The sequence below is a fragment of the Lynx rufus genome, unplaced genomic scaffold (assembly GCF_022079265.1).
Source record: "Lynx rufus isolate CCGP_SWC_20201006 ecotype Redwood Valley unplaced genomic scaffold, mLynRuf1.p SCAF_5, whole genome shotgun sequence".
NCBI classification, from domain to species: Eukaryota; Metazoa; Chordata; class Mammalia; order Carnivora; family Felidae; genus Lynx; species Lynx rufus.
Window position 1 is genome coordinate 98,540,492 of NW_025814867.1, and position 25,241 is coordinate 98,565,732.

Consider the following 25,241-nt stretch of genomic DNA (forward strand, 5'->3'; position numbering starts at 1 on the left):
TCTAAACCTGATCCCCATGTTACCTCTTTACTTCGTCTCCTACATTCCCCCTTCACTCACTCCTTTCTACATTGCCTCCTTGCTATTTCTCCAACACTCTAGACATTCTCTTCCGTGGGGCCTTTGTACTTGCTTTCCCTCTACATGGAATAATATTGCCTTACATGTCCATATGGCTCACTCCTTCACTTTCTTCTCTTCTTTGCCCAAATGTCTTCTCAGGGAGGCCTTCTTTGACCCCTTCCCCCCAGTTTAAAACTATCAATACCTACCTTCCATTTCTTGTATATCATTTCTCCTCTTCCTGCTCTGTTTTTCTGATTTACTTATTGTCTCTCTTCTCCAATTAGAATGTAAACTTCATTGGTGATAGGTTTTATTTGTCCTGTTTTGTTTGCTGCTCTATTCACAGCATCTAGTGCAGTACTTGACACGTTAGATGCTCAATTAATATTTACTGAATGAATGAAAACAGTGAATGAAGAAAGTCTCTGAAGTAATTGAAATATTAAAAAGATTTTTTGTTTCACTGATAGCTCAGGAGCTAGTCAACGACTGGTTAGACACCAAACTTAAGCAAGAACTAGCAAGTGATGGTGAAGATGCTAAAGACACGGTATCAAATATCCCTTCTGTGCCGGAAGCCACTGGGCATTCGAAATATGACAGGTTTGATGGTAAGAACTTGTCTGATTGTTTTAAGCTTTAACATCTAATAAATGTATCTAAGAAATCTTTTTAATTGTTTGGAATAATACATGATATATTATTTGACTTTTCTGTGTTTTTGCTTAGTTTTATAATTAGCTTTAATTTTTCTTGGTTCAATTTAAATTACTTACCTATATCCTCAGTAAATTCATAGTGTTTTTCAAATTAAAAGCATTGTTTGTAATTCTTCTTTTGATTATAATAGCAATGCATGCTATTTGAGTGTCTTCCCATGTATTGTTGAATGACTCCTTACTTTGACAGGGGCTACATTTAAACATTCTTGTATCATTTTTAAAAATTTTTCTATTTTTGAGAGAGAGAGACAGAGAGAGAGAGACAGAGAGAGAGAGAGTGCACACAAGCCGGGGTGGGAGGCAAAGAAAGAGGGCCAGGGAGAATCCCAACTGTCATCGCAGAGCCTGACACAGGGCTCAATCTAATGAACTGCGAGATCATGATCTGAGCCAAGATCAAGACACTTAACTGACTGAGCCACCCAGAAACCCCTAAACATTCCTTTATCATTTTATATTTATGAAATGCGTCATATATCTTTATAAGAGAGCTTATTGCTTGTGCACAGAGCCAGTTTGTGAGGGTTCCTCAAATGTACTCAGAATTTGATATTATTTTCTTCAGCATAAAGGTAGGCCTGGTGATGGTGGTGGCAGATCCTCATGTGTGACTCAGACACCCTGGGTAAACTCACCTGGCGGCATTTTTCTTGTTTAGGGCTCTACAAAATCAACAAAATCCCCAGCCCAGGAATCACAAAGTCATGAGCTCTTAACGTTAGAGGAATCCTTTAAGATCAGCTAATCTGATCTCTCCTCTTCACCCCCTCAGACAGAGATCCTTCTATAGTATCCCTAACATGGAGTGATACAATCTCTGCCAGTAGAGGAATGCCTGGGTGGCTCAGTCGGTTGAGTGTCCAACTTCGGTTCAGGTCATGATCTCACGGTTCGTGAGTTCAAGCCCTGTGTCAGGCTCTGTGCTGAAAGTTCAGAGCCTGGAGCCTGTTTCCAATTCTGTGTCTCCCTCTCTCTCTGCCCCTCCCTCACTTGCACTCTGTCTCTCTCTCTCTCAAAAAGAGATAAACATTTTTAAAAAATATTAAAAAAAAAAAAAAACAAAACTCTGCCAGTACAGCTCCCAGGATAGGAGGAGCCCATTTCAGCTGTTGTGAGGCTCTACTCCTCACACATTCTCTCTTGGGAATTTGTCCTGTATAACTTTTACCCTTTAGAACAACAGAAAATAATATCATGTTCCCTTTCCCAAGAAAACTGTTGTTTGTTTGTTTGCTTGTTTGTTTTGTGGGTGATATAATCATATCTGATCTCATATACTTCAATGTTCCTAGCTTGAATACACCAGTTCTCTCAACAGTTCTTTATGTCACATCATTTCTAAATCTCATTATCCTGGTTGCCACCTTCTGGATGTTTTCTAATTCATTAATGTCATTACTAAAGTGAGGCATTTCCATACTTCATATTTATTCTGAAGCATATATGGAATATAGTGAAACTATTACTTCCTTTCATATGGTGCTAATAGATATAGTTATATTTCTTAGACTGGCAATTTTCATCTAGTATCATACCATCCCTCACACATCTTTTGCTTGTAGAGTGTTTTGTTTTCCTCATTTTTTAGATCAAAACTGAACAAAGGTATTATGGAGCCATTAAAGAGGATATTACCAAAAATATTGATTAATGTGATTATCTCAATAGACACAGAAGTACTTAACAAAATCTAACATCCAATCCTAATAAAAACTCTCAGCAAATTAGTAATAGAAGGTAAATTTCAACCTAACAAAGGTCATTTACATAAGATGTACAAAAAACAAATACCAAAATGACAAATATAAATCATATCTTGTCAGGAATTACACCTAATGTAAATGGATTAAATACTCCAAATAAAAGACGAAGATTTTAAAATATGAACTATATGCTGTCTGCAAGTTACACAATTTAGATTCAAAGACACAAATAGATTGAAAGTAAAATTCTGGAAAAAGATATACTGTGCAATTAGTAACCAAAAGAAAGTGAGAACAACTTAGTAATATCAGAAAAAATAGACTTTAAGATAAAAAAATTGTTGGGGCACCTGGGTGGCTCAGTTGGTTAAGCCTCTGGCTCTTGATTTCGGTTCAGGGCATGATCTCACAGTTTGTGAATTCGAGCCCCACATCAGGCTATGTACTGGCAGTGCAGAGCCTACTTGGGATTTTCTCTCTCCCTCTCTCTCTTTCTCTCTCTCTGCCTCTCCCATGCTTTCTCTCTTTCTCTCTCTCTCTCTCTCTCTCAAAAATAAATTAAAAAAAATTGTTATTAGAGGGATGACTGGGTGGCTCAGTTGGTTAAGTGTCTGACTCGATTTCAGGCTCAGGTCATGATCTCATGGTAGTGAGATGGAGCCCTGCATCAGGCTCTGCACGGGGCATGGAGCCTGCTTAAGAGTCTCTCTCTCCCTCGCCTTCTGCCCCTCCCCCACTCGTGCTTGCTCTCTCTCAAAAAAAAAATTGTTACTAGGGACAAAGAAGGGAGTTTTATAATGATAAAGGGACAAGTATAAACATACAACATACATACACCTAACAAAAAAGCCCCAAAATATATGAAGCAAAAACTGACAAAGTTGAAGGGAGAAATAGATAATTCAACAATTCTCCAAATTATTTGGAAACCTCATACCCCATTTTCAATAATGTATGGAACTAAACAGAACATCAACAAGAACGATGTTCACTATCCCTAGCCATCAAGAAAATGCAAATTAGAACTACTTTGAGTAACCAGTACATACCTAATAAAATGGCTTGTATCCGAAGACTGATGACACCAAGTATTGGTGAGGATGTGGAGTAACTGGAACATTCCTGTACTGCTGATGATTATGTGAAATTGTATAACCACTCTGGAAAACAGTTTGACAGTTTTTTAAAAAGTTAAACAGATACTTATACGATCAAGCCATTCCACTCCTAGGCATTTTCCCAAGAGAAAAGAAAGCATATGTTCATACAAAAACTTGTACACACATGTTTATAACAACTTTATTTGTAATAGCCAAGATCTGGAAACAACCCAAATGTCTATCCCTGAATAAATGAACAAATCATGGTATACCCATACAGTGGAATACTAATCAGCAATAAAAAGTGATAAACTATTGATATAACATGAATCTCAAAAATAATTATGCTGAGTAAAAGAAGGCTGACGAAAAAAGTACAGAGTGTATGATTTAATTAATACAAAATTCCAGAAAATGTAAATTTATAGTGTGAGAAAGCAGGTCTGTGGCTGCCTGGGATAAGACAGAGAACGTGGGGAGGAGTGGGAGGAAGAGCTTGCAAATCAGCATGAGGATCCTTTTGGAGCTGACAGACATGTTCCTTATCTTGGTTTTAGTGATGGTTTTACTGGTAGATGTATATGTCAAAACTTATGGTAGGCTTTAAATATTTACAGTTTATTGTATGTCAATTATACCTCAATACAACCATTTAAAAAAAAAAAAGCAACGGACGGGGCAGTTGGCTGGCACAGTCGGTGGAGCACATCACTCTTAACCTCAAGGTCGGGAGTTCGAGCCCCATGTTGGACGTGGAGCTTCCTTAAAATAAAAAAATGTAAAAAAGAAGCAATAGAGTCTTCAAGGATGTTTAGACTGAAATAGTATCTTTTACGTTTTGCAATGAAGGAATCTTTAGTGACTTGGGGAGGGAAGAGTCGTCATTTTTCCTCTCAGCTGAAGGTAGTTAATTGCTGAGGGCTGTACTCACCCAATTGGCATTATCAGTTACTGTTTATTAAACACCCACAGCTTTATGTTTTTATTATACCAAGGTTATTTATTTAAATATGGAAATTGTACTAAATTTTTTTTCCCTTTTTTTGTTCTTGCTCTGTCTCCCCCAGAGTTATGTGGCTATTTGGAGGAAGAAGAGGAAAGTACCACTGTTCAAAAATTTATAGACCATCTGCTCCATAAAGAAGTGGTGGATTCTGGAATGTTGGAAGATCTTGGAATGAATGGAAACCAAGACAAGCAGCAGCAGAAGGATCCTCGCCTTACCATGGAGATGAGACATAAGCAGGTGGGAGGGAAAAACAAAATTAAAATGGGTAACAGGAAGCAATCTTTGTGTAGCACATTTAATAAGCTTAAATAAAGACTTAGGCTTTATTATGAAAAAGGGTGCCATCTGTGGTTTGGTTAGAAAGAATAAAAATAAAATATAAGAACTTCAGAAGAAAAATAATGCTCATAAACTGAGAACAGGAAACAATTTAAGAAAACCAAAAAAGAGAACAATTGATTTTGAACAATGGAGTGGTGAACTAAACTTTATATTAGTTTGTATGTGATATTTTCTATTATAAATATGTAGATTGGTTTTGCTTGAATTTGGTTTTTGAACTGTGACATCAATATATTAATATCATGAATATTCTAGTGAGTGTTATAATGATAATTCTTTTCCAGACAACTGAAAAATTCACTCATTTTGTGATTATAATTTGAAAGGGAGGACAGATCTGAATTAAATCTAGTTCAGCTGTTTTGAATTAGAAAGGCATATGGGAACTTTCTTTTCTTCAAAGGGAATAAATAGTGGGTTATAGGAAAAAGATGCATCTCCACTCTTTGTAGGGGAACTTTAGGAAATCAGAATGACCAAGTCTTTTCCACATGTCCAGAACTAAGACTGAACTAAAATAATTGCATATACATTTTATGCTACCTTTTTATAACTCTGAATTTCTGATTGTTTTAAATTAAGATGTGCCTAATCAGCACTGGAGATATTAGAAAAATGGGTAGAAGTATGATCCTTTTGGGTTTGTGAAAAAAGGGAGGAGAGAAGGTTTAATAAGAGATTGCCAGTATCTGGAAGTCTTCTCATAAGTGGAGAGTAAGGTGAGGGTAAAGGTAAGTGACCTAGGAGGGAAGGAGCACTCCCATACTTACAGTTAGCCAAGCCTCTAAAGAATCAGTATGCTTGAAAAATTGACTGTGCTTATTTAGAAATACCTGTGAAATTCATGGTTTTGATTTCCAAATAAGAGCCAGAGTCATTGATATATTTAAATAATGATAAAAATGAATAAAGGGTAGGGGGCGCCTGGGTGGTTCAGTTGGTTGAGCATCCAGCTCTTGATTTGGGCTCAGGTCATGGATTGAGCCCTGCGTATGACTCCATGCTGAGACTGGAGCTGCTTAAGATTCTCTCTCTCCCTCCTTCTACCCTTCTCCCCCACTCGCTCTCGTTCACTCTCTCAAATAAAAAAAAAAATTTTTTTTAATAAATAAAGTGTGTGGTGTTCTTAAAGCAGTTTATCACTGTTCTATCCTTCACAATGTAGCCTCCCCCAAATATCCATATTCTTTCTTAAATTATAATCAGCCTGCAGACCGGGCCCAAATGAACAGCAGTAGTGTATATCTTGGAAAACTTTAGGGGTCAGAAATTATTACTAAGTAAGCATCCAGAATGTGGCATCTGACCCATTAGATTTTCAACTTTTCCGTGATGCAAATCATTCCCAGACTCTTTGGGAGTCCTCCTACCTGACTTCATCTAGACTTTTGAATTGGTTTTTACCCAGTAAACATGAATTCTTCCTATTTTTCTGATAAACAGTGGGCTTCTGGGCCAGAATGTTTCAAACTGGGCATATTGTGAACTTGAAAATGTATTCTAAGCTTTTGCATATCCTTTTCTACTTGAAAGGCTGCATTTCACCCTTGTTGTATTCTCTTTAAGGTAAAAGAAAATCGCCTAAGACGTGAGAAAGAACTAGAGCGCCAGAGAATTGAAAAGACCCTGAAAAAATCAGCGTTGTTAGAGGCTCAGTATTTGGTGCAAGAAGAGAAGAGAAAGAAGGCTCTGGAGGCCAAGAAAGAGGAGGAGGAGATTCAAAGGGAGATGGTAAAGCTGCGGAGGGAGATAATTGAGAGGAGACGCACTGTGGAAGAAGCATGGAAAATGTAAGCCGGTCGTGGTGAGCAGTGTGGAGTTTTTTTGTTTAAGCAGTCATTTTGGAAGTACTCTAAAAAAAATGGACATTGTAATAGCAAAACACAAAAGAGAAATCACCCACCATTCCAGTATCTTAACAAATTATTTAACATTTTTCTGTTTCCTCTGGGTCTTGATCCCTTTACATACTTAAAGTACATTTAATTTGTTATTTTGCTTGTCATAATTAACATATTGCCCAGAGTCCTGAGGTCTGTGTATTACCCCACTGAGTTCCTAGACCATAGTTTATGTAATGACCTCCCCGCCCAACCTGATAAGCATTTCAACTCTTTCAGGTTTGTCACCATGTAATAATGCAGTGAGCTTCCTTAAGCATAGAGCTTTTTATATTCTTAGGCATGTAATTACTGAGTTAAACAGTACAGGCCTTTTAATGACTCTTGAAACATTGCCAAATTTCTTTCAAAATGCGTTGTACTTATTTACACTATTGCTGGCAGTGGGCCAGATTAGCACACTCTTCTCAGCATTGGGGAGTACTATCACTTTCAGTATTTTTGCACTTTTAATAGGTAGTTTGTATTAGTTAGTTTGTATTTCTTTCGTTACCTGTATATTTGCTCACTGTGCCTCAGCCTGTGTGAATTGTGTGTCTTACCTTCTGATAATCCTACAGAATCCTCATTGCCTTCCAGCCACTGATCAAGAACGGAAATATCTGACATAAGAGGAAAATCAAAATAGTCTTCACCGGATGTAGTACTATTATGTATCCTTATGCAGAAAATGAGCTTCCTAAATGAAATAAATAACTAATGTATTTATTCTGAGAAACAGCACTGATGCATAAATTGGAAAAACCTTGGAGCAACATGCCTCAAGTGACTGAATACTCAAAACTCAAAGGCTAGAAAGACCTATTAGATAATCCCTTCCACCCCACCAGCCTACACAGCTTTTCCCCCTGTGTTCTTGATTGCTCTCACTCTACCCAATTTAAAACAGCTCGGCAGTGGATGTAGGCTTCACTCTTCCAAGTGCCAGCCTCAGGCTTCCTCCAGACGCCATTCCTTTCAGAAAGCAATCAACAGTGTTTTAGGGAGTTTCTCGCTAAGGGCAACCTTACTTTTCAGATTGCTCTTAAACTCTGAAAAATCTAGGCAGACCTAAAATAAATTATGAAAACAGGTAACATTTGATTGTAACAGGATGCTCTGTTCAGAGTGGGCACTCATCAAATGTTCACTGACCACTCATTTCTTTTAAAAGTTAAAATCTTGTCCGTGAGTCCAGCGATTCAGATAATATGCTCTACTGCTAGCAGATGAACTGATTTTAAACGTTCTAGAAAGTAATTTGGCAATAAACAACAAGAGCCGTAAAAATGGTGTTATCACTTGACCTGGGAGTTCCAATCTTAGGAAAACTCTCCTAAGAAAATGATCAGAAATCCAGGCAAAGATTTGTGCACAAAGATTATTAATATAATATTATGTATGATCAACATTAATAAATATTAGAAAAATTGATAAAACTGGTGGTACAATCAGATATCACTGACATATTGTCAGTGTATGTTTTCTGGGTAGAAATATGGATGGCTTTTATAGCTCTGGTGTTTCACAATGAGCAGCTATTATGTTCATAACATATTGTAACGTTATTTTAGAAAATCAGATCCATCGTATTAGAACTGTATTTCTTTAAATGGCCACTATGATCTGCCTACAAGTGTCTAATATAACATTATTATGGCACCTGGAGTCAGTAAAATTTTATTATTGATAGACCTTTTTAATTTTTTTGTAAGCTATCCTAAATCTGCTTCCCTACATAGTTTCAAAGTATCTCCTCTAAGAAATCTTTAATTACAAAGGGAAAAATGGCAACTTTACACTGGAGAGGCCCCTTTAACCAAGTGATGGTCAACAGCACAAGTCATAAGATACAACATTGTGCATCCCCTGTATGTATAGGAGAATTAATGAGAGCATGTTTATAGAGTATTCTGGCATCCCTCTCTCAGTTTGAGTTTCCACAACTGTGAAGTGAAATTCAGAAAGACCTGAGTTTTCACAGCTGGTTTGTGGGCCAAAGCACATAAATCCTGAGTCCTGACTAGGTGCTGTGTATACGACATCATCTTACACACATACATGTACTCGTGCTTTAGTACATGCCAGTAAGAAAGCAGTGGCTGTGAGCTTGCTTGAATTGGCAGGTGTGAGAGAGATGACCTGGGTGAGAAAGAATAGATGAGTGAGACAGGGGATGACCAGAGACATGAGCAACACATTTACTGAGAGATTCCTGTCACTTGTTGAAGGCCTTTTATTAATTGTTATTCTATTTTTTCTCTTTTCAGCTGTTTTAGAATTAATATAAAGTCCCTTCCCTCTTTACTCAAGAATACCTGATTCTTTTATTATTTTTTCCCCTAGAAGCCTTGTAAAAGCCTTGGAGTAAAATTCTCATCCCTTTCTTACCTAAGGTCCTTTTTTGTCTCTCCCTCAGAAGAAAGAGAACTTATGTCTACAGTAGAAAACACCTAGGAGTTGTTAACTCTCAAATTTTGATCAAAGTATCGCTCAGTGGTAAACTCAGTAAAAATACTTTGCCAAAGGGGCACTTGGCTGGCTCAGCCCAGAGAATATGTGACTGTTGATCTCAGGGTGAGTTTGAATCCCACATTGGGTGTAAGAGATTATTTAAATAAATAAATAAATTTTTTGAAAACTTTACCAAAATATCTATAGGGCCTTCTGTTTTTCAGAGTATAACAGTTTTATTTCATTTAGTGTATATTTTATAAAGGAGTAAACTAAGGCTCACAAAAAAAAAAAGAAAAATCATCCTACTATGGACTTTTAGAACCAGATCTAAAAATCTGTCTTCTGATGGAAAATTCAGTGTTCGTTCCACTATGGTAGGGTGTAATTGCCCATTTTTAAGTCTCTTGTTCCTACATGTATTTTTAAAATTGTTATTAACAGAGAGAAGAAAAAGCAGGAAGAAAATTCTCAAAACAATACAGAAGAAAGCATCTTTCAAAGTGATCATATTCTGGATAAAGAAAAAATGGCGAAAGAAAGAAAGAAGAAACTGAAAGAGTTACTAATCCAGACTTTCAAGGAAAATCATCAGGTAGGAATTGTAACATACCTTTATTCAGCATAAATGACAGAGGGCTCTCTATCAGAGATACAACAGTGTCACACTAAGCCCAACTGAGGCCTCACTGCAAATACCAGAATTGCCCACACCACTATGCTGCCCAGCAGGCTTAGGGCCTGGGGCAGTGCTCCATTCCCTGGTCCCAGGGCTATTCTTATATGTACTCTGTGTGATCCTGGGAAGTCAGGTGTGAATTTGGGATGGCTTCCTAAATTATTACCCGTTTCAGAGTAGCATGGAACCACCAGTGAGGTCTCTGATAGGTTTCGAAAGCTCGGCTTCTACGGTCTTCTGGATTATTCAGAAGAATTACTCAGAAAGTCACTTGCTTTCTGGTAGCTATGATCTTAAAGCAAGATACACTTTTCCTTTTCATGGTCTGCATTTTCTTTTACTCTTTTCTCCCTCTCTTTTACTTTCACTTTTTGTAAAATTAACTGGTCAATTTTTTATTGACAAATGAGCATCTTTTCCAGGCCATTTGAGCATAAATTTGTTTCAGTGAAGTGGGATTCACAATAGTATGCATTTGAGGCTTAAAACATGTCAGGTGTGGAGCACCTGCGTGGCTCAGTCAGTTAAGCATTCGACTTTGGCTCAGGTCGTTATCTCACAGTTGGTGAGTTTGAGCCCCGCATCGGGCTGTGTGCTGACAGCTCAGAGCCTGGAGCCTGCTTTGGATTCTGTGTCTCTCTCTCTGCCCCTTCCCCACTCACACTCTGTCTCTCTCTGTCTCTCAAAAATAAATAAATGTTAAAAAAAAGTTTTTAAAAACATTTCAGGCGAAAGGGATTACTTGGAAGGTTTGTAAAATGAGAAGGTTGGATGAGAAAGATAAACATGGATATATTTTATATCTTTTATAACACCCACCTATGGCTTTAGACTTTGCTGAAATTCAGCAAACAGTAGTGGAATGAATGCAGGAATGCATGGATTTAACAAGAGAAAAGAGAATGTCAGGATGATATTGAGGAGTTTAATAAATGTAGGACAGATTTACAAAAGCCCTGAAAATCAGAAACAGGAATTTGAATATAATATTGATAACTAGGATATGAGCAACAAAGTAAAGGAGTGTAAGCAATTTAAAAAAAGAGAGAGGGGAGCACCTGAGTGGCTCAGTCAGTTGAGCTCCAACTCTTGGTTTCAGCCCAGGTCATGATCTCATGGTTCGAGGGTTCAAGCGCCACATCAGGCTCCACACTGACAGTGCACAGCCTGCTTGGGATTCTCTCTCTCCCTGTCTCTCTTCCCCTCTCACTTCCCCAACTCACATGCTCGTTCTCTCTCAAAAAAGAAAAAAACAAAAAAAAACACATTTGATGGAGGCATTTTGGACTGATGGGCAAAAAGTCATAATTGTTGAGATATAAACCAACAAGATTTCTGGTTAGGGTTTTGGCTTTAGGAATAGAGAGGGAACATAGTAGGAGGAAATATTAAGAATTGGGGTTAACATTTTGAGAAAGATTGGCAAGGACTCTTAGATGCTGCATCTTTCACAGGACAGATGGCATTGGTGTGTCCTCCTAAAATAACAGTTCAGATTTCTGAAGGAAAATAGGAAAGGAGATGAGTACTCAGGGGGCCATCTAGAGAATGCGTGAGGAAAACGTGCCATGGTATATTGTCCAACCAATGAGAGATTAATAAGACATGTGTTCTCTGTAAGCTTAAGTTTTAAATTTTATTGAAGTTCACTGTACAGGAAGAAGTAATGTATGTTTTAGATAGAAGTGGCTAGGTATAAATTTTAGACATATGTAAAGAGTTTTACGAAATTAATGGTCTACCTAAAATAGATTACTCAGGTTTTTTTTTTTTTTTAAGTTTATTTATTTTGAGAGAGAGAGAGAGAGAGAGAGAACGAGCTGGGGAGGGGCTGAGAGAGAAGAGGACAGAGGATCTGAGGTGAGGTCTGAACTGTCAGCGCAGAGCCCCATGGGGGGCTCGAGTTCACAAGCCATGAGATCATGACCTGAGCTGAAGATGGATGCTTAACCGACTGAGCCACCCAGGTGCCCCCAGATTACTCAGTTTTAAAAGGACCAGCCATGGGGTGTCTGGGTGGCTCAGTCGGTTAAGTGTCCAACTTCGGCTCAGGTCATGATCTGTGAGTTCAAGTCCCGCATCAGGCTCTGTGCTGACAGCTCAGAGCCTGGAGCCTGCTTTGGATTCTGTGTCTCCCTTGCTCTCTGCCCCTCCCCCACTCACGCTCTGTCCCTCTCCCTCTCTCAAAAATAAATAAACATTCAAAAAAAATGTTTTTAAAGGACCAGTCAGGAATTCCTGGGTGACTTAGTCAGTTGAGCATTGGACTGTTGATCTTGGCTCAGGTCATGATCCCAGGGTCATGGAATCAAGCCCTGAGTTTAGCTTGGAGCCAGCTTAAGATCTCTCTCCCTCTCCCTCCGTTTCTCTCCCTCTACCTCTCCCTCTCCCCCTTTACACATCCCCCACATGCACACATATTCTCTCTTTAAAATTAAAAAATTAAAAAACGATCAGCCAGTATAATTTAAAAATGTGAGAGTATGAATAAATGATCTCTACTTCACACAGATTCTGCTTAGTGATCCTATACTTTATTGTTTTTAAGTTATTTTGAAATAATTGTAGACATACAGAAAAGGTTGCAAAAACAGTACACAGAGTACCTGAATACCCTTCACCCAGCTTTCCCCAATGTTACCATCTTATGTAAGCATAGCATAAATATCAAAACTAGGAAATTAACCTTGGTACAACACCATTAAATACATTAACTAAACCACAGACCTTATTAGGATGTCACCAGTTTTTTCACTAATGTCCTTTTTTCTATTCCAGGACTCAGTCCATAATTCTACATTAGGGAATACCTAGGAGTATATATACCGAAGACTCAATCCATAATTCTGTTTCATTTAGTTGTCACATCTTCTTTGTCTCTTCCAGCTTTGTGACAGCTCCTCAGTCTTTCCTTCTCTTTTATGACCTTGACATTTTTTTAAGGGTACTGATCAGGTATTTTGTAGAATGTCTCTCAGTTGAGGTTTTCTGATATTTTCTCCTGCTTAGATTGAGATTATACATTTTTGGTGAGATTACTTAAAGAAGTGATGCTGTGCCCTCCTCAGTATCGTATCAGGGTGTACAAGTGTTAATATGCTAGGTTTCTATACTATACTATTTTTCCTTTGGAATGTCTTAGAAGAAATATTGTAAAACTATGCAAATATCCTGTTTCTTCTTAAACTTTCACTTACTAATTTTGGCATCTATAGGTAGATAGATCTTGCCTGCAACATTAATGTATTTGTCTAATGATGATTTTGTATTTCCCTCATTTCTTTTCCATTTATTAACTGAAATTCTTCTAGAAAGAAAACCTGTCCTTTCTCCCCAATTTATTTATTTATTCAATTACCTACTTTTATCAGTATGGGCTCCTAGATAGGTATTTTATTCTATGGGTTATAATCTATTATTATCGTTGTTTACTTTGTTACTCAAATTGTTCTAACTTTGGCCATTGGGAAATCTTTCAGGTTGACTTCTTTGTTCTTTCAAAATATTTCCATTGTTTCGGGGGCACTTCCTTTCTTTCTGGCACCATAGGACATTCCAGGCCCATCTTGTATTTTCCCTGTTCCAGCCCTGGAATGAACCACTTCTACACGGAACTCTGGTTTCTTTATTGGAGAATAGTATTTAGAAACCAAGATCTGAATAGTAGGTGCTCTCCGTGCTCCTGGAGTGTCATTGCTTGGAAGACAGAGCTGGGAAATACATGTGTGTGTAGTAACCCACGCATGCACCCACATTATTTGTATTTCTGTGTCTGCCTATCTGTATACATACTAAAATCCGTGAGTTCATACTAGTATCTCTAATTCCAGTGCAGTAACACAGGGGTCATGCTATTCTTCCCTCTTCCTTATTTATCACTTATTTCTATAACTGTCTGTATGTTTATTAAAATAATCATAAGTTCATAATGATACCTTCAACTCTAATCCAGCACCACGGGTTTCAGTATAGCCCCTCCCCCTTGCTGATTTAGAATTCCTTTTTCAGACAGTGAGAAACCTGACACATTATCAAAAATCTATTTACTTATTCTAATATACTATAGAAGTAGTTTCAGAATTGCCAACCATACTGCTATGTAAACAAATATACTAACCAGAGTATAGTATTTGTACATTATCTTCATTTTCAATCTTATGCAGCCAGAATATTGTTACTTAGGTTGGTTCTGTTCTTCCCCTTCCCCTCTCCCTTCCCTTCAGTGTGATTATGTTGTTCATTTGTAATATTGTCAGTGAACCTGTAATTCTGATTTCTCCAGTGTATATGAGTATAACTGAGACATGGAGAGAATCCACCTACCAGACTCCTCCGGCTTTTACATAGACTTGGCTGGAGACAGGATAGGCCTCTGGTAAATGCCATGGAGTAGCTCATTACCTTGGCCCTAGTCCACATTCCTACCCTGGTTCTAAAGGAGCCTAAAGCTGCCCTTGGGAAATGAAACTTAAAACACTCAGCAGCCTAAATATGATCACAGGATAAAAAGGGGGAAAATGCCTAGCTGGCTTGCAGAGAGTGACTAGATAGCAGGAAACTTGTCAGCACCCTCAAAATGGTTCACTGGCACAAACCCAACAGCCAGCTATACAGAGTATTTACAGGAAGACTGGAAAGAATCTTTCTAGGAGTTGTTCTAGTTCAATCTCCTTTAATTCTTGTAATTCTTTGTGCTTTGACTCTGGATTCTATTTGTTCCCCCCTAAACAATCTCTTAACATCACATTTGGGCCAAGTTATTTAATAGGAGACTTTCTGAGAGAAACTGAGCGGGCCCTCTTATCCAAACAAAAGCTCAGGTGCAGCACTATGCATGCATCTTTCCCACATACTTCATTGCCAGCTCTCTTTGTTTTATTAAAAACCTGTTTTTGCATAGAAACTCTCTACTTCCATTTTCTCTCCTAGTTTCTCTTTGATCTTGCAGTGAAATCTCTTAGGGAGATTCAGCAATCCACATGTCATTGCTAATTAGCAGAAACAACAAGGGATTAACTATGAAACTCATACTATTTGGAAAATGGCCTTCTGAATTCTTGCCCTATCTTGAAATACATTTTATGTCTTGTTAATAAGATAAAGTCTATGAAACAAGACTTGGGAAAGTTGAAGAGAACAATGAAACATGGGTTAATACTAACTGAAATCTTAACTCTGTGGGGGAGGGTTTTGGTTTGCTTATTTGGTTGGGTTTTTCTGTTAGAGAGTAAGATAATAGTGACCCCCAGGAAATCATTGTTAATGTTATGCTTATGGCATAGCGCCTTCCAAAAGGCCACCCCAAACGAAACCAAGGGAACATGGGGATATATGGAAAAGAAGCCTAGATTTTTCTAACAAGATGATGAAAACAGTAGTTAAGTACCTCATTTATATAGCACGATTCATCCCTAGAGATCTTAGTTACATCGGGACTGCCTACACGCCACTGAGGTAAAGACATTTCTGAGCTGAAACATAGCAACCATCCTCTCAGCAATGTTGTCTGTGTTTGGGGAAGGAAATGAAGGAAAAGCCTTTTTGCAAATAAAACTGTAGGGAAAGAAATGTCAGGCACACACATGAAGGACATTGGCTCTAAGCTATTGGTAAAGACCATGTGTGGTATCATTTTAGGAGGGGTTTGAAACATTATTATGTTTTACTTCATGTAGCGAACTCTGGAAAATATCCAAGTAAAATTTGATCAGTATTAGTAAGGAGGTTGTTTATTTTGTTGTTCTGCTCTTCCTTACCCTCATCCTCTGAGTAACTAGGGTTTCCCATTCTCACAGAAGGGACAGTGAGAGCCAGGTTACCAAAGTATCGTGCTGGGGTTTTGCTTTTCAAAATGCCATGAAGCTGTTTGATCCAGAGGTTCCAATTCATGTATATGTAATTGTTTGTCTTTTGAAAAAAGTTCTGATTAAATTCTGCTTTAAGAAAAAATAAGAGCTTTTGGCATAAATGGGGCCCATTCTATAAAATTTTATGAGTTGACTATCATTTCCCCTAAATGCTAGACATTTTGGGTGAATATATATAAGGATCTTGAGAACCATATTGGTAGAAACAAATGACATTATATCATTGTCTTACTGTCAGACTACCCTGGAGGTGAACCTAACATTTGTCTAATATATTCTGAGATGAGCTGTACTCTCGACATAGTTTGAGGGTGTGTGGCTGAGGTGGGAGAATGCACAGGGAGTGGGGATTGGTAGGAGGGAAGAAATTTGGAAGAGGAAGAGAGAGGAAAAGAGAGAAGTGATGGGAAGCAGTGGGTCTGCCCTCCCTAAGACAGGAGGCCCTGAAAACCGGTCTAAGCTACATTGAGGAAGGAGCCTTATCCTAATGAATAGTCAGGTTATAGGCTATATCATGATCATTCTTTAAAAGATCCGGGGATATTTGTTGGTTAACAATTTACTGTATGAGGATGCCTAGGTGGTTCAGTCGGTTAGGCATCCAACTCTTGATTTCAGCTCAGGTCATGATCGTGGTTCATGAGTATGAGCCCCACATCTGGCTCTGTGCTGACAGGTGTGGAACCTGCTTGGGATTCTCTCTCTCCCTCTCTCTCTCTCTGCCCCTCCCCTGCTCGCACTCTCTCTCTCTCTCTCAAAATAAATAAATAAACTTAAAAAAAAAAAGAATTTACTATATGGTAAGACTAAGCAACTTCTTTCTGAAATTGTACTATTTCTGAAGAGAAGCAGAATTAGATAATTAAAGCAACATTATTGCTTAGCAGAATTAAGAATTTACCAAATGCCCTAATGTTGGCAAATACACAGTGACACATATATGTGTGATGTGATTTAATGTCTGATGTGTAGAATTTATTTTTAAATACTCCAGGGGAAAAAAAAATGAATGGAGGAGACATACAACAAGATTAGCAAAATGTTGATAATTTTTGAAGCTGAATGAGGGGTTTATTCTTCTATTTTTGGGTATGTTTGTTAAATTTCTGTAATAAGGGGTATTTTTGTGTGTGGGATTTTTTTTTTTAAGTTTAAAAAAGGAAGGAGAAAAAAGCTAAGTACAGAAGTTAAAAGAGCATCACACCTTCCAGGATATAACAAAAGTAGCTTTTTGTCTGTAACCAGTGTTAACATTTTGCACAGCGGTTTTGCACAGTGGTAGTTGTCAAGTTTAGGCCTTTGGGCTTCTCCGTGGAACCAGGCATTGTCCAGGTCTCAGTGCTGTGGGCAGGGAACTGAATGTATTTTCCCTAATGTAATTAATTATAGGAGTATTTAATGTTGGGGTAGGGGACACAATGACTTCCTCTCTTTTCTTTGGGGCGTAATGATGAAAATCAGGAATAGGGTGCGTCACAGGGTACTCCTTCCCAGGGGCATGAATTTTTGCCTGAATAAGGATCTTCCTTTCCCCACCCCCCAGGATTGCATAGGTTCTATGGGGCCTTTAGCCTAGCTCTATTGGTCCCCAAAAGGAAAATAGTTGAGGATTGCCTCCTGTTGTAGCTATAGAGTGCCTGTTCCTCTTGGCCAGGGAGCAGCAAGGGGTCACCTGGGGCCCCACAGAGCCTGTGGCTTTATTGCTAACATCGGAGCCTTGGTCAACTCCCCCCCAGCACTAGTTGCACCACAGTTAGTTCTGTTCAGTTCTGTTCAGAAATAAACTGTAAACTTGTTGACATTTTTGTCCTCTTTACAATGCATTGTTTATTTTTCCATGACTGAGAATTTTGATGCAATTATCACAGAGATTTCTGACAAAAGGGAAATAGCTGAGGAATTTTGATGAGTTCCCCACTTCATTAATCAGAACAAGCGTCTCTAGTGACAGGGTCAGAATTACAACGAAGATTAGATAGCAAATTGCTGTTCCACCTGATGCCAATCATTCCCCACGACAGCAGTGTGATTACACGTCAGGGAAGAGCTTTTCTTGCCAACAAAATGAGGGCAACTCCAGTGTAGGTAATAAATTTAGCAGGGCGAGCTGTCATTTCTCCTTTTGAGTGGAGTCCTTAACCATCAGAGGATGTCTTATGGAAGATTTTGAGAGGATGAGAAGCACTTCCCTTAAAAACTTACTCAATTTCACTTTGTGTAGTATTTTATTTTATAAATTATTATAGATATGTATTTAGGAACAGTCTTTCCCACAGTGATTTTCTGTATTTTACTTACCTGTACGAAGCCTTAACTCTCACCACAACTACGTTAAAAAGAGGTGCAAGTTAGTAAAAAGAATATATGACCGTAGTTGAAAATCTATCAGAAACAAAACATGGTACAGAAATAAAGGAACTAGGTAAGAAATGGAGGGAGGTCAGAATAGTTGTCTGATGAGTTAAAACATTAAATTCTGAGGGGCGCCTGGGTAGCTCAGTCGGTTAAGCATCGGACTTCGGCTCAGGTCATGATCTCACGGTTCATGGGTTCGAGCCCCGCGTTGGGCTCTGTGCTGACAGCTCAGAGCCTGGAGCCTGCTTTGGATTCTACGTCTCCTTCTGTCTCTCTGCCCCTCCCCTGCTCATGCTCTGTCTCTCTCTCTCTCAAAAATAAATAAATATCAAAAAAAAAAACCCCATTAAATTCTGAAACCAAATTTATTGAATAATATGTATTAAACAGAATGTATTCCTCTTCCAACACAGTTGTGACTTTCAGTAATAGTTCTTGTTTCAAAGAGCAAAAGGATAGAGCACTATTGTAGTGGCACTGAAGAGGAGAAGCAGGCCCGGGAACAGCAGGGACTCAGCTGGGGGGAGAGGTAATAGAGAGAATAAATAGATCATGACTATGGAAGTATGCCACTTCTCATCACTTCTAAATAAAAGCAGAGTGCTAGCATCTTCCAGAGAAGACAGGACTGAGAGTATTTTCCTTTCCCAAATACTTTCCTCCAAGTACATTTATGGGAATCCTATTTGCCGAAATAATGTTTGCCATGAATCAAGAATAACTAAGTGGCTATTTTTGATTCACACTTTTATTTATTTTTTTTTTTACTTTAATGAGATTGCTCTTTTGAGTAGTCAGGAAAGACCAATCACAAGTGAATTTTGAGAAAGCAGTTGCTATGAGGGCTCCTGGGTGGCTCAGCTGGGTGAGTTTTCAATTCTTGATTTCTACTCAGGTCATGATCCCAGAGTTGTGGGATCAAGCCCTGCATTGGGTTCTGCTCTGAGTGTGGAGACTGCTTAAGATTCTGTCTCTCCCTCTGCCACTCTCCCCTTCTCATGCTCTCTCTCTCTCTAAAATAAAATGTATTAAAGAAAAGAAAGCAGTTGCTGTGAGTCTGTCACTTTGCTGTTACTAACTTTTATGTAGTGAAACTGAATCATAGATCGTTAAAACTGATCATTTTGCCCTTAAAGTCTAATCTTAACTATTTTCACTTGATCTTAGCCAAACGGCCGAGAAGCGATAATCTTAACTATTTTAAAGACATATAATGACAATAGCATTTATTAACACAAATTTTGCCCTTTTAAATTCACATATGTTCCAGCAGTGCTCTTCTACCATAGTAAGGTATATATTGAGTTTTTTCTCTTTCAGTATAAAAGCAGCAAAAAATTTGCCCTTCATTTTTAAAAAGAAGACTTTTTGCCTAATATAGATTGGGTCATCAGGATGCCAGAATATTTCAGTGTTAACCTTAGGTATGCCACTAGCTTTTCACTCTGTGAATTTAGTGATTAACCCTTCTCTACTTGAAGTTTAGCTTTGTAAAGTAAATCATAATATCTGCAGTCTCTCCATTTGGTAATGATGGTCTACAAATTAATAAAACAGTGCATGTAATATTGTGCTTACAGCAATGCTTTGAACTTTGTAGACAAGGAATATAGAAATCCAAGAAGGACACTATTAATAGTGTTATTATTGTCCAGGTGGATTATGTTTATACTATTTCATCATTAGAAACATTCCAGGAGTTAAAATTAGAGATAGCTACACACAGAATATTTCATCAGATCGTTCAGGAGGAATATCTTAAATGAATCTGGTATTTTCTTTTGACAATGACACACAAGTTAACAATATATTTTTTTTCCATGGTCTATTTTGTGGGTTAGATGGGCAAATAATGCAAAAAGTATATCCCCTCAACTTGGTAGCTATGTGTCTTTTCTTTTTTATGACTGCAGGCATATCCTGTATTTAGCAAATGTCCCTTCCTCTCTCCCTCTCTTTTCCCTTCTTCCCTCTTTTCCTCCCTCCTTCCCTTCCTTGCATGGCATCTAAGGTAAACGTCTGCACAGTATTCCCTCATGTGACATAATGGAAAGGGAACAAGGGCTTTTTAAAGTTTGCCATGGTTTCTCCTGATAAATAACAATAGGGAAGATTTTGTAGTTTGTCTAAATGGAAATATAACTGAATTCTTGTTATTCCTGGACAAATGGTCTATTTGTAAGAATTCCAACATATGCTTCCTTCCTAATGTTATCAATCTTTCAATTTATATATCCTCTCTCCCTATAATCTCTCAAAAGGAGAAATTATATCTTAACTTTGTTCAGAGTTCCCAAATTTAAACGCAGTGGTGGTTGCTTACTAAATGTTGAAATAGTGAAAGATAAGTATTGGTACACAGATAGAAGCAGTAAGTACAGATGATCCTGGTAGAGCTAACAAGTGCTTGAAGCTGGTCATTAGGCATTCCCTATACTTCCCACAAAGTCACTTTCTATGAAGTTACTTTGTGTTTTATTGCTACCAACACGGATTTTCCATTTCCATTCATGGGACCCACTCCCTTCCTTCTGGAGGCTCACAGTCTAGTAGAAACCAGTGAACAGGTGATTATAATACAGTGTAATGAGAGTTTTGATAGAAGAAGCAGAGGTTGCTGAGAACACAGTGGATGGGCACTGAGATTTGCAGAAAGTAGTTGGTGATAGGAGAACTTCCAGGGAGAAGTGAGTCCTGAAGTAGTCAGGTAAAGAGAGGGCAGAAATGGAGGACCAAGAAATTAGTATGAACATAGGAAGGTGTTAAGCAGTGTGGTTGATATAAGGCCAAGAGCTGAAAGTTATGTGATGTGGTGGGAACATTAAGTTTACTGTGAAGGTGGAAGATGAAGGCAACGACTAGATCTCAGAGATGTTCTCAAACCAGAGAGTAAAGTACTTCTCTGGGGATATCTTTAGGGTCAGTGGAACTTGTCTTATTTGTTGTCAGATGCATGGAGTGGAAGATCAAAAGCGTCCTGAGCATCTAGTCTCTCTAGACCTGCTCACCAAAGCTCTCCCATGGTCATGGTAGCCCAGCTGAAGCTGTTTTAGCTATCCTGTTTCCAGACACCAGAGACCCCCATTCCATCCTCATGGGATCTTCTATATTCCTTTGTGTAGGATATCAGCAGGTGTTAGTAACAGAAATTAACTAATTGGTTGGTACTTTATTTTATTAAGTTTATTTTATTTATTTATTGGGGAGGAGGGCACAGAGAGAGAGGGAGAGAGAAAATCCCAAACAGGCTCTGCACTGCCGGCACAGAGCCTGATGTAGGGCTCGAATCCATGAACTGTGAGATCATGACCTGAGCTGAAATCAAGAGTCAAACGTTTAACCCACTGAGCCACCCAGGTGTCTGAATCAGTTGGTATTTTAAGCTCCAAGACAAGTTGGCCATCCTCCTAGAAGCAGGTGTTTCAAGCTTTTCAAACAAGTCCCTTAACTGGGGTCTTAGATATGACTGCTACTCCAGCTTCCCAAAGGACTGGTGCCTGAGAATGAGAATTAAGTACTATAGTTTAAGCCACGAGCCTCAGCTGCATGACTTGAATAGTTATACTTGGTTCTCCTTCCATCAAGACGACAGTTGCTAGATTTGTTAGAAAAAGTATGAGGGGGATACCTGAGGTGACAGCTCTCAGTATTAGATATTACAAACACTAGAGCCAATCAGTGATGATTTTCCACATGTTTCCATTGCAGTGTCAAAAACGGTATTTCTCTGCCTGGCACAAGCTGATCCTTGATCATAGGATCAAGCTGGGAAAAGCTGGGACCCTGTCTGACTGGAAGTTTCAACTGAAAGTCCTGCGGGCCTGGAGAGACTACACAAGATCCCAGAAGTTGGCACGGGAGACTCAAGCCATGGAAAATTACCTTAGGGAAGAAAACAGGTACTATTATCTGTACCATGAAAATCCTTCTGGTGTATTATAGGACATTTTTCCTCCTGAAGAATCCCAAAATAATCTAAAAATTATGTTCACTAGAATCATCTCATCCATTATAAAATGTGGTAATCACTGTTTTTCTATATTACATCCCAAACTAGAAAATTTTAACTGAGGGGCACCTGGGTGGCTCAGTCAGTTAAGCATCTGACTCTTGATCTCAGCCCAGGTCTTAATCTCAGGGTCATAAGTTCTCGCTGGGCATGAAGCCTGCTTAAGATAAAGAAAAAGAAAAAAAAAAAACATTTTAACTGAAAAGTATAAGCAAAGATTTCATTAAAATATACTGATGCACATGCTCTCCTTTTGAAGAAAACAAGTACTATGTTTTTTCCTTGCCCTCTGGATGTCGTAGCATTGTACCTTGGACCATTTTGCCAATTCAGAAGACAGAATTTGGTTTTTTTGCCAGTAATTCTCACTGATGGAAATACCTGTCTGCACGCTGAATGTTAATTAGGAACACAGGGAACATCCATCTGCCAAGGTGATTCCCCCCACTCCTCTGTCTTCTGTACCACACCTTATTTAGAGGTTTTTGACACCTTTATATCAGCTCCCTCTTATGCTTGTGAATGACACAGAATTTGTCTTCAAATAAAACGTCCTTTGTTCCGTCATCTTAAAATTATATACGTTTTCTTCCATTCATTTCCAAGTTTAGCTCTGCATCCTTGAACCAAAATCATGGGTATAGAAGGAACCATTTGTTTGTTTGGGGACAGGGGCAGTTTATGTGCTTCTGTGTAATCACTTCTCTTACCAGCAACTCTTATTCAGGGTGAAAACTTGAATGAATTGTGTGTGAAACCATTGTTATGTAGAAGGAAATGCTGCCCCCTGGAGTTGTGCAGCTGTGTGACAGCATCAGGCCCTGGGGTGGATACACAGGAGTCTGAAGCCCTTTTATGGGGAAGACAAGATCTAGAAGCAGGACAGGGGCTGAGCAGCATCATAAACCATCAAGTGCATAAATCAGCCCCTCTGCCACTGAGAACTTAGCAGAAGTGTCACACTGACTGAGCAGGCTCCTACAGAGTGCCAGGAAGGGCTTGATCAGGAAGGTGGGTCTTGAGCCGGACTTTGTACCATAAATAGGATATTCCTAGGTGGGGATGGGGAGATGAGGTAATGGCACTTGGTGTAGCCATTCAGGTTGGCCAGAGATCATCAAGCATGTGGCTTCTCAAGTTCATCAATTTGTGAAAGGCCTTGAATGCCAAGACAAGGAGTTTAGGAATTCTTTGGTAAATAAAGGTGAAGTCTTGATAGTTTTTAAGCAGAGGGATGACTTAGTCAATTTCCCTTTCTTTACAGTATGCTAGGGGGAAAAAAAAGGTCAGCTTGGAAAACTCTTTCCCATAATTCATTTCTAAGTTCTTAGGACCTAGCGATTCATATAAGGAATTGGGATGATAGCTTACTGAAAAAGGAATAGCTAGCAAGATATGCTGGGTAAAGGAGAGAAACTGGAGGTGCTGTAAAAGGGAAGTGACATGAATGATGGTATGAAGGGAGTGGAAACTGAGTGTTGAAGTTAAACATGGCTGTGAAATTTACATACCAGAAGAAACTTGTAGAAGAAAAATATGAAGAACTTGAGATTTCATTGCAATTAAACTGCTTAAATATGAAATCACTAAATGGGGATTTCATAATAGCATTATGTGCCAATTTTTTTTTTAAGATCTTAGAACGTCTCGTATCTGTGAATTATTTTCAGGTGTCTATTTTTAAACATTCAGAATGGGTACTACATTTTTTTTAAGTGCCAGAGTTAGAAAATACTTAACTTGTAATAATTTTTTTACTACAGAACTTTAGAGCAAAAAAATGTAGAGCAGAAAGCCACCTCAAGGATCATCTGATCCTGCCTGTCATTTTACATATGTTAAAAGTAAGGCCTAGAGAGAGTAAACAACTCTCTCAAGGTCCAAAGGGTGAGAGTAGCTAGTCTAGGACTAGACTCTGGTCTCTTTGCTTCTGATCCAAATGCTCTTTCCTGTACCACACTGCTTCTGTACTAAATGTTATATAACATCTAGGTGGTGGTTCCCCAAGACAGCTGTATTTTTCATTTGTGTGGCAATTTACTTTAGATGGCTGCAGATGAAAAATAAAGCAGTAATTAACAAATGACAAGACATGCTGGAAACATATTGGTAGTAAGAAGCTACTAGATACAAACCATCCTTTGTGCTGCTTTCCCAAATCCCTGGCTGTCTGCATGTTTTTCTTTGTTCTAGAAAGAAGGATGGGATATTAAAAGTGGGGAAAAGCTCTAAGTTAGCTACTATAAGCAGAAACCAAGAAACATTAGTGGGATTGAGGGTGTCTGGAGAGCTGGGTTCTTTTCTGTGTTCATCAGAGTTTCTCCTAGTATCTCAGTAGACACCAAATACACATTTGCTGAATAATAAGTGAGTCAATGAGGAGTTTATTTGCTTCCTCTTTTGCAATTTAACTTGACAGTGTTTTCAAGTATTTTTTTCCCCTAAATAATGAGCTCAAGGGATATAATGGGTTACTAACCATAGAAACTAAACACCTACCAGATTGACAAAGCACAGGTGGTTCTGTGGCCCATCCACCTGGACATGGAAATTATTTGCTATGCCCGTTACTCAGATGTCAGCTGTGTCTTCATCCTCCAGCTCTTGCATCCGCACTTGTTTCTGACACCTGAGATTTCCCTCACTGGCCAGTTCCCCCATGCAAGGCCTAGCTTTCCTGGCTTCCTTCCTTCCTTCCATCCTTCCGTCCTCCCCTTTTTCCTTTCTTTAATTTTCTTTTGTTCTTTCTCCTATTTTTGTCTGTCTCTTTTCTTTTAAAAGTAGTTATGGTAGGGGCGCCTGGGTGGCGCAGTCGGTTAAGCGTCCGACTTCAGCCAGGTCACGATCTCGCGGTCCGTGAGTTCGAGCCCCGTGTCAGGCTCTGGGCTGATGGCTCAGAGCCTGGAGCCTGTTTCCGATTCTGTGTCTCCCTCTCTCTCTGCCCCTCCCCCGTTCATGCTCTGTCTCTCTCTGTCCCAAAAATAAATAAACGTTGAAAAAAATAATAATAAAAAAAAAGTAGTTATGGTAACGGTGTTATAAAATTTCAATACAA

General features: G+C 38.7%; 1 protein-coding gene across 2 annotated transcripts in view; it reads left to right on the forward strand.

Annotated features, from left to right (window-relative positions):
• CCDC191 (coiled-coil domain containing 191) overlaps nt 1-25,241 on the forward strand; it is an 89,457-nt gene that overhangs the window by 12,393 nt on the left and 51,823 nt on the right. Inside the window, exons 4-8 of one of the 2 annotated variants that reach the window (XM_047099855.1) lie at nt 537-677; nt 4,659-4,837; nt 6,509-6,732; nt 9,721-9,871; nt 21,886-22,076. In XM_047099855.1, coding sequence (XP_046955811.1) covers nt 537-677; nt 4,659-4,837; nt 6,509-6,732; nt 9,721-9,871; nt 21,886-22,076 — 886 coding nt within the window. The remainder of the gene's footprint in view (nt 1-536; nt 678-4,658; nt 4,838-6,508; nt 6,733-9,720; nt 9,872-21,885; nt 22,077-25,241) is intronic. The other variant, XM_047099854.1, reaches the window with a different exon arrangement.